Source organism: Akebia trifoliata, chromosome 12 (assembly GCF_017979445.1).
Source record: "Akebia trifoliata isolate Shusen 1 chromosome 12, ASM1797944v1, whole genome shotgun sequence".
Classification (NCBI taxonomy): Eukaryota; Viridiplantae; Streptophyta; class Magnoliopsida; order Ranunculales; family Lardizabalaceae; genus Akebia; species Akebia trifoliata.
The window spans coordinates 32,482,904-32,493,053 of record NC_141386.1 but is presented as its reverse complement, the minus strand read 5'-3'; the positions used below and the strand labels follow the sequence as shown (position 1 = coordinate 32,493,053).

Here is a 10,150-nt window from a genome sequence, read left to right as displayed (position 1 = left end):
TAAATTAACCAAATTGAAACCCCAACCAATAATTGCCGAATCCGACTTGGTTACTATGCTTGGAAATTGCTAGTCAGGCTGACCTTTAAGCATCCACCTCACAAAAGGGTGAGCCAACCCATAGTTTTAAAATTCGTTGAGTCAACTTAAAATTCAGTCGATTCGATTGGACTTCAGGGTGGTTTGCATCCAAAATTTAATGGAATTAACTAAGTCAATTGAAGAAATAATCTAGTAAACTTATCAACTCAATCGACGCACTTATTTGGGACCCGAACTTAGTATATGTATTTTTTCATGGTGAGTCAATATTTGAGTTTTAAAACTATGAGCCAAACATGCATGAATCAATAGTGTTTAATTAAGATGTCATCTAACATCAGAAATTTTCAAAGACCCCATCCTTCTATGAAAATGCTACATATGTATCATATTTCAACAACATATATTACATTTTGTATTTGATTCCAAACTTCTAATCAAATTTCCAGAGATTTAGTGATGTTTGGGTAGAACCACCTTTCACAGATCTTACATTTAACACCTATTATCTGCAATAAGTATTATGTTCTTGTTCATCATTTGGAACAAATAGATGATTTGGTCTACCTTTTTCGCTTAGACTTTAACGCTGTAACTGATTGAGAGTTACTGTGCCAATTTCTTTTTCTTTGGTTGATGAACCAATTGTTAATTTGTTTCAGCTGTAAACCTGTCTCCTCCACAAGTTTGGCTTTGTCGTCTTCCTGTAAAAACATTACATATCAATCACCAAATGATCATCAAGAACTTCCCATTCACTGAGGAACAAATCACCAATCAGTCAGATTTTATTTTTTAAAGTCTAGCAAGAAATGGGTGAAACAATCGAAGTTTTGGATCCCAATGAACTCATAATAAATATTTTTTAAAAGAGAGAATAAGAAAGAGCACTCGTGCATACAACAAAGATTTTACATGGTTCACTACTAAGGACCATATTCAAGAGATTTCACTCCAAGTGAACTAATAGTCCCAAATCGATAAGGAAGACCAATGAAACATCACCAAAAAAATAATTCGATGTCGTGATAGCCCCTCCACCCCTTAACACTATAGGCCGTGGGATCACCACCCAATTGGATCACAAGCCTCACCCGGAAGATAAAATTCGAGATACCCAATTCACATGCAATAAAAGATAATAGAGCTCATATTGTGACACAAACAATAAATGAAATATGATGCACAAGACGTGGCGAGTAACCATTGTATTTTTTTTTTCTTAATGATCGTGATTCCTTTTCATTTCTTTTTCTTCTTCGCTCTTCGATCATTAAAGGACTGGTAGTTAATGAGAGTGACAAAGTGATTTAGGAAGAAACTGAAGGTTCCCTTTTTTTATGTGTCTACATCCTTATTTGGTGGGCAATATATAATTTCAGTTCTAGTTGGTGTGGCAATATATATGCTCTCAAAGAAAATAAGGAATGTAGTTACTTTACTTACAGTTGGGTAAGGCCATTTTGAGTGTTGTTGCCACCAATTTTTCAACACTGTAGTTGTATCACCAGGCAACTTGCCTGCCCTTCTCTTTCGAAGTATCTCCTCTCTTACATCTTCAATTCTAGATCGAAAACCCTGCACCACATAGGAATTTTTCTTAGTTCAACTGCCCATGAATCAACATAGATTACAAAGTCCACTCGGTTTAATTAAGTTCAATGTGAAAAGAATCACCTGTTTCAGTTCAATCTTCAATTCTTGTCGAACTCTCTCCATTAGTGACCTCTCAGATTCTGTAGGAACCAATGGACCGAAACCCATCATGTCATGTCCATCAGCACCTAATTGATCTAAAGAGCAATCCATCTGCAATTCATCTTCATCGTCAGACATTGTTGCACTGCTTCCTTCACTGAGATTTACGCCTGAAACATGTCATGGAATTTTTTAGGAGAATTTAGTAGTTGATGGCCTATAAAATTTTCACATCATCCTCTTTTTGTCGAAAATTTTGAGATGTGTTTGGAATCCTTCACGAATCCCGTAGGACTATTTTGGGAAATATGGCAACCGCACCAAGGGTGGGCCTACACTCTCTTATGTTGAGCAGAAACCTAGCATTGGGGCTCCGGGATTCAGGTTTTCCTTGTAAAAAAAGGGGAGAGGGACTCGGCACAAGCATGGATCCCACACAATGGAGGCGTCCCAAGGTCTTCTACAAGCCTCCTAGAAGGGTTACAAACATTGGATATGTATCTCCATATAGACTTGTGTTTAAAATCGGCCCTCACCCATGTTACTGATAAAAAACAGCCTTACTCGGTGGCAACACCGAAATGAAGCTAATTAAGTGGGAGATGCTTCTTCAAGAAGTTCTAAGAAGAAATTAGTAGTTAATGGCTAGTTGTGATTAAAATGACGTATTTAATAGTAGTGCTACACATATACTATCCCATAGGTCATGGGTTAGTATTTATGAAGTTTGTGAGGGTGGCCAGGTGTTGATGGACAATGACTCCAAATGGCGATAAAGAAAGTTGGTTTTCGTTCACTTGGGAATGCTTAATCACTCCATTCAAATGTTCGAGGACAATCAACATGGCTAAGGTTGAAGAGGAATCTTTGTTTCTCTTTGTTACAAGTTCCTTGAGCAATATGGAGTTGTGAGAAATGATTTAGAAGTCATATGGTGGAGTTTTGTCTAGGATGGCATGTCTGAAGCTAGCAAAGAGAGTTAAGCACGATTTCGGTTTGTTAGACAATTTAATGGCCCATATATCACACCAAAACTCAGCATTTCAATTGCTGATCTACATTTATCCGAGCTAGAAAACTACTTATTATGGTACTAGAGTTCTGGGGACCAATTTTTCCCATAAATAAGGGTTGAGGAACGTGGCATTAACACTCTATATCAATGTAGAGGCATTTCAAAATGTGGATCTCTTAAATAGATTCTGGGAGGGCTACAGATATTGAAGAGAGATTCGGATACTCCATGTTAGTGGAGTTGGATCCAAATGATTAGGGTGGTTCATGCATCTTGGAGAAGGCAAGCAAGAGAGTTTCTATTAGGGATTAAATTGGGATTGTGAATCGAGTGTCTTAGACTCATAGGTTTAGAAGGGTAGGGTTTGGGTCACTCTTTTACCATGATCAACCAAATAATGGAATTTCTTGATCATCAACACCCATGGACTAACCCTGGTGATTAGTTATGTAAGTTCGTTATTTGCTTTCTTTTTTTCCTATTTATTTATTGTTATTATCACTTGTTTGCTTTCTAATTTTATGAATTCTATAAATTAAAGAAAATCGTAATTAAGGAATCCAAGTTGAATTAGAATTTTAGAAAGATCCTCATTATGTTTTACAAATTCCATTACAAAACACTAATAACTGAAATCGTTGAAGGTTTTTTAACTCGAAACAAAGTCATCTCCATCAATCACAAAAAAACCTAGCCGTTCCAAGCATCACGAGAGTAGAAAGTGAGTCTAGTATTCAAGGAAGATGAATCAATCTAAGTCAGAACACAAGAGGTATTGGACATTATTCTACGAGTTTTTTATTGTTTGACCAACCGATTCAATGGCACAAGGTACGCCTTCTATTAACCCTAACACTAGGATTAACTTATTGTAGGAATTTTTTTAGATAAAGTTTGAGTGTTTATTTGGAATGGATTTTGTATATATAGGAAAAAAAAATCTCACAATTGTGGGACAAGTACTAGGCCTTTTAGTTTTTCCTAGCAAATCTTAGGAGAATGCATACATTTGGAGAAGTGTAGCTTGGAATCATTTAGGTGGAATTAATAGTTTATATGTTCCCAAGGCTTGCCTCATTCTCTATTTTAACTATAGGCAAGGGGGCACATTCCATGTAGAATTGAATTGGAGAATTGTGTATTAGGACTTTTGTCCTTGAGAACACCTTTAGGTGGATTGAAATTGATCCCCTCTAATATTTTGTAGCCAACCTCATCATTTGGTATCAGATCTTGCACTCATCATGCTCTCCTTGGTAGAAGTCTCTGAGTTCCATTGTCGATTACACGCCGGAGAATTTCTTGTTTAGCTTGGTGCCATGGAGAAAATTTTGAATTTAAGGAGATTATGAAGAGTTTCGCCTTAGAAAAGGTAAGCCTAAAATATCATCATGGGATAAAATGAAGTCAAGACTGAAAGAAAAGTTATTTCCCATTGATTATAATAAAATCCTATTTTCTCAATTTAACAATATTCATCAAGAATTAAAAGGTATGATCATCTACTAAGCATTTCGGGGAAAAACTCATGGTTCAAAATGACATATGAGAAATTGAAGATAAATTCTCAGCTCGATATGGGGTTATGCTCGTCATTTCGTGATGACATCGAGATGCATTGTATAAGGAAACTTAATGATCATAGCGATTCAATTTTAAAATGAAGGCTAAGATTGCTCTAAAGGGGGAGCAGCATTTGTGGCGAATCTTCAAGAGGAAGGGGTGGTAGTCTTGTCAATAACACTAAGAACCCTACTAAAACATCTACACCAATCTGAAACCTAATTGCATTCCTGCTAATATGGTGGTTGTGAAAATCAACCATTATATATTTTTTTTCTTGTGGCCAAGTTAGTTATTGTGTGAGGGATTGTCCCAATCGTCAAGTGGGCACTCGTGTGAACTATGTTAAAGGGGAAGAACAGGATGGTGTAACTAATGAGTCTTTTGATCTCGTTCATGATAATGATGTAGACGAGGAAGAAATTAAACTCACAGCTGAAAAAAGCTTGGTGATTCCTCAAGCTTTGACTACTTCAAGAGTAAGTGGTGATGAAAGCTAGGTTGTGGTGCAAACAAAAATCAAGAAGATCAAATTGAAACATTTTGGGGAATTTTAACTTGATGGGGATCATTTTGGACTTTTGTTCGATTGACTTATGAATCCATTGAGCCAAGTCCAAGGTCTTTTAGGTTTTTTGCATTCCCTAAGTCGATATTGGAAGAGTGCATACTCTCAGGAAAAAAATACCTAGGATCCATGTTGGTGGAAATTAATTGTTTCTTTGTTCTTGAGGCCTAGTTTATTCTCTATTTAATGGAAAAAAACTTTGAAGTTGCCATCCCGCTTCAAAATTTTGGTAGAACCCTCTCCTTTGTATAACACGTGATGTTTCTAAGGAGATATCCCAAGTATTAACAAAAAAGTAGGAATGTGAAATAAATACAAAAAGCCACATCATGTTATGGTCAAGAGGATTTCTCCAAAATTTTGAAGCGGCCTGGAGACTCCTATTTAATTGAGTCCGGATCCTTTGCACCCAGGGTGGAAGAATGAAACTCTACCCCCACACCTCAATACATCTCATGTAAGCCACAACCTTAGAAATTAAAGCCTAAAATATCTCCTTTTCATAATTTCCTAGGATTGTGGCTTATATAGCATGTAAATATTGAGGTTTAAGTGGAGGGTTTCATTCCTACACTCTGGATGCGCAAGATTTGGGCTCTTTTTAACTATAGCCAAAGGAGGGAGGAGGAATATAATTGATCCTCCGCTAGTTTCTCTTTGTTTCAACAAGTTCTTGTCTCCAACCTCATCAGTTTATCACTTGTGGTATTCCAATATTGTTATGTTGGCTTACTATATATACTATGTGGCAATTGTTCTAAAAAATGGTACAAGGGTGAAGCAGCCTCAATCCCTATATAGCAATTAGTATCTGAGTTACATGATTTTGGGGTGTACTAAGGCCCACTTACAACTTATTCAAACTTGTCATCTATTTTTATCTATTAATCCTTATTATCTCCCACATATAATAGCTTTTTTTTTCTTTCTTTTGATATTACAACAAGTCCATATAATGGGTTTTTTTTTTCCATTTGTATTAAATCTATGAAGACAAACTATTACCAGTTTTCTATTTACTCTAAATGCCACATTTTAAACCTTAAAGTTAGACACATGAAGCAGATTCTAATCAAGAAGGTTTCATTGCTTAACTTGCAATCAAACAGAATAAAAGTATTCTAGAAATCCAATCTTAACCAGCTATCGTCACTCTGTTCCCCTCCAACACCTAACTAACTAACCCTCCTAACTAAAATTTATATATATTAGGTGGCTCCCACTCCACCCAACTCTTATACCCACCAAACGCACCAAACATTAAAATTAAGAGAATCAACTTCACCATAAATAAAATCCCATTAGAGATTTTATCTTATTTAATAACATTATCATCTCTAACACCAAACCAATAATTATATTTTATAAAATAAGTAGAAATAAGAGAGAGAGAGAGAAAGATACCAGTGAGAGCTTGAAAAGATTGTTCAATCTCACGGCAAGCCATTACAGCTTCCACAGCATGGACTCTAACATGTTGTTGGAGCTGTTCTTTAAAGGAAGACAGTAAAAACAAATATTGTTCCTGTAACACCACATCAACAGATTATTTAAAAAAAATTAAAAACATAGAGGTGCATAAGGGTATAAAAATCACCAAATCAGAAAATATGGCAACTTATGGTTGTAATTTAGAGATTAATAAGAAATAAAAATTTTAAGCAACCTCTAAAAGTTAATAAGGATTTTTATTTAAAAAAATTTCAAATTAATTTTATATTTTTTCAATATGTTATCAGAGCCAGTTCTTCCCCGCACGATAAATTAAACTTTTTTTTATTAAAGACTATTGAACATAATGCACCAAAATGTTCTAATAAATTTTTTTTAAAATATATATTAATGAAAAAAACTAGGAGAAGTTAATTACCAAGAAGTTGTCTAGGACTTGTCTCTCATGAGGAGGGAGAAGATGTTGATGATGATGTTGAGAAGCGTAGAATCGAAAAAGATGATGAGATTGAGCGAGCTGCGCATCGATAAGTGGTAAGTGATCGATAGGTGTAGCGACACGGAGACACCCAACATGGGCTCCTAGTAGTTGCTCATACAAAGGGTGTGTAACAATTTCTGCCTTGAGTTGCCTTTGATGCTCAGCAGATAAGGACACAGTTACTTCATCGTTTAATCCACTAATTCCTCCACCACCCAACATACCCAAACCTTGTTCTTGCATTTCTAACTCTTAACAAGTCTATAAATGAAGTTTTTTTTTTTAAGAATTTAAAGACTTTGGTATAGTTGGAACAAAATACAAATGATGAACAAAAGGTTAGGCTAAGAATGAAGAAAAGAGAGAGAGAGAGAGAGAGAGAGAGAGAGAGAGAGAGAGAGAGAGAGAAATACGAAAGAAAAAGAAAAGAACACACACACATAAATGAGCAAACAACCCTAAATGATCACCAGTGCGGTGAGAGTTGCTTTTGTAAGAAAAAGCAGGAAGTTTTCTCGATATTGGTGTAAGAACTTATATTGGGATCCCAAACACATAAACTTTCTGCACCATCTGCATCCAACACTGATCCTACAAAGAAAGAAAGCTTTGATGGTTTAGCTCAGTATAGAGTTTGGAGTTTTTGACTGTTTCTGCTTTGTTTGAGAGAGAGAGAGAGAAAGGGGAGAGAGGTGTATCAGTGTCTCTGTAAATCAGAATCAAACCATCAAAACCACACCATTATGAGGAAACAACCTGACATGGGTACCTAAGATTTGATTTTTTTTTTTTTTTTTTTATTTCTTTGAGATGAAGAGCTTATCAGTACCTAATCTAAGCTATGGGTCTGAATAGGTTTCATAAATCTCTCAAGGTGGGGTTTCTCATTCTTTCTTTCTTTTTCTCTCTCTATCTTTGAATTTTCAATTGTCGTTGTTTGTTTATTTATGAGAGAGAGAGTCGGCTGAGGGTTGAGCTGTCCCTTTTGGCTGGCATTTGCTTTTGGTTTGGTTTTCTTTCTATGTATTTCAAATTTCAATCCATTTTTCTTGGACTTTTGTGCTCTTTAATGCACAAACTAACGGCTGAGATTGGAAGAAAATCATATGTTTTTTTCCTAGAAATATGTATTTTTAAGATGTACGTCAAACGACGTTTTAGGTTGAGAGGAAAAATGTGAAGGTAACACCGTTTGTTAGAACTTAAATGACTCTCCACCAACTTTACACCGGCAAAGGTGGCGTACATGCAAAGCTATTGGGGCCCACTTATTTGATGATGATGGAACATCAAAGTGGAGCCATCCGATCACGTGACTTTAATAGATTTGTTGATCGTCTATGAAAGATATGTACAACTGTTTAGTACTGAATAGTATGGATCTCGTATGCTCAGTAGTTAGTTAACTAACCGAGTTTTATCTCTCCTTAACAGCCACGTGGATCAATGACAATTAATATTGATGGACCTACGTAAATATTGTGCCACGTGGTATGCAAAGATATCCGGAAGTCTAAAAGTCTTGAGTGCCAATTGTAAGATCAAAAATGGGTCCTCTCGCACCATGTGAACGTGTCGTGGAATGGGTTTCGTACACCATATTCAAGGTCTACCAGATTTTTGATTGGTAAATTTCGCAAAATTGAAGGGTTGAGATCGGTAGACTTATGGGAAGAGATTCATCTATAGACACAAAATCCAGACAGTTATAATCATTGGTTTTGTTAATCTGTACCCTAAGGGCACACATTAAAGTGCAATAAACACACTTTGGGAATAAGTATTTGAGGGTATTTTGATAATAAAATATTTTTTAAGGGCAGTTTCAATAAAAAAATCCAATTTTCAAAGTGTATTTCTTGCACTTATGGCACACGTTAACAAGACCTTATAATAACACGAAATCAAAGGTCATAACAAAGCACATATCATATAGATTTGACATTTGCTCTAAAATAAACCATCGAGAGAAGCAATGAGAGTGAGTGGAGAAATTTGTGACTACATAAGATTCTATTAAAAATGAATCCCAGTGATTTATTTGGTGGGATGGCGGAATGAACTACAAATCATTCATTTATTCTGATAGGTTATGGAATGCCCTTATGAATGAAACATGCATTGAAAAAATAAATATTTGCTATTGAAAACCTTATTAAATTTCAAATCTAGAAGTTTGTTTCTTTGTAAATACTTTTTTTTTATTATTATCGATAAACCTGTTTTTAATGAGTTCAATAACTTAGTGCTAGTGGGATTTGATATATCTAACGATCTGATTTGATAAGTTATTGAATTGAATAATGATGATTGCGCGAGCTTTTGGTACATTGTTGGGTATGTGGCTAACATGACAAACACATAGAACTGCATATCATTTTTCCTATGTATCCCAATGAAAAAGATGAGTCATGATGAATGCACGCGGTCTTCGTATGCGGTTGGGTACGTGGTTGACGTGGTAAGGGCATAGAACCATAGATCGCTTACATCGAGATACACAAGAAACATATGTGTGGTTTTATGCCCTTGCCACATCAACCACGAACCCAACTGCATACCAAGACTGTGTGCATTCATCATTATTCGAAAAAGATTTATGATTTTTTCCCCTTGTCAAGTCAGCCATTTACCAAAATCGCGTGCATTCATTACCATTTGAAAAAGATTTATGATTTTTCCCCTTGCCAAGTCAGTCGTGTACCAAAACCGCGTGCATTCATCACAACTATTGAATTAGCTCGTGATCTATAGTGATCTAATTAATAATAAATCAATCTAGTCAATCCAATGCATCAATTATAAAATAAATGTATTCTATCACATAAGTATATGTTAATAAAAAAGAGCTTATATTTCCACATCAATAAATAATTATCGATTTTGTTAATATGTGGCCTGCAAGCACAAGTTAAGGTGCATTTAAATACACTTACAAGCTTTATTTTCCCATAAAAAATGCCCTCGAAAAAATGACCACCAAAAATACCCTTAAATGCTTATTTCCAAGGTGTATTTAATGCATCTTAACATGTGCCTTAAGGGAAATGTTAGGAAACTGCTAAATTGACTTCCTTCGACATTGTGTTGACATGATAGTGTGCAAATGACCATAGATTTCTTATTTTGTATCTCAAGGGGAAAAAAATCTATAATATTCTACACAATGACACATCAATGTAGTGTCGAAAGAAGTCTATTTAGAACAACTCCACACATTAACAAAATCCAATAATTATTTAGAGGAAGGTCCTCGATGTGCAACCATTTGAACACACACCAAAATCGTCTAAGTAATCCCTAGTACTCTTAGTGCTAGTAAAGAAGAGTA

The 10,150-nt window shown here is 35.4% G+C and overlaps 1 protein-coding gene across 1 annotated transcript; it reads right to left on the bottom strand.

Moving 5' to 3' along the window:
• Nucleotides 1-404: 404 nt before the first annotated feature.
• On the bottom strand, nucleotides 405-7,746 carry LOC147389608 (homeobox protein knotted-1-like 7). Its single transcript, XM_086418281.1, has 5 exons — nucleotides 6,757-7,746; nucleotides 6,291-6,411; nucleotides 1,720-1,910; nucleotides 1,489-1,620; nucleotides 405-746 (listed from the first exon to the last, which is right to left on the bottom strand). Exons 1-5 carry the CDS (start codon nucleotides 7,060-7,062, stop codon nucleotides 606-608), a joined length of 891 nt encoding a protein of 296 aa, XP_086274407.1. The 5' UTR covers nucleotides 7,063-7,746; the 3' UTR covers nucleotides 405-605.
• Between the last annotated feature and the right edge of the window lie 2,404 nt (nucleotides 7,747-10,150).

What these genes read in the sequence shown, in the direction of transcription:
- LOC147389608 (XM_086418281.1), bottom strand. Translation starts at nt 7,062, where the DNA reads ATGCAAGAACAAGGTTTGGGTATGTTGGGTGGTGGAGGAATTAGTGGA. An exon ending in AAGTCCTAGACAACTTCTTG is followed by an intron (nt 6,412 to 6,756) that starts GTAATTAACTTC and finishes GTGGTGTTACAG; the next exon opens with GAACAATATTTGTTTTTACT. An exon ending in TGAAGATTGAACTGAAACAG is followed by an intron (nt 1,621 to 1,719) that starts GTGATTCTTTTC and finishes TATGTGGTGCAG; the next exon opens with GGTTTTCGATCTAGAATTGA.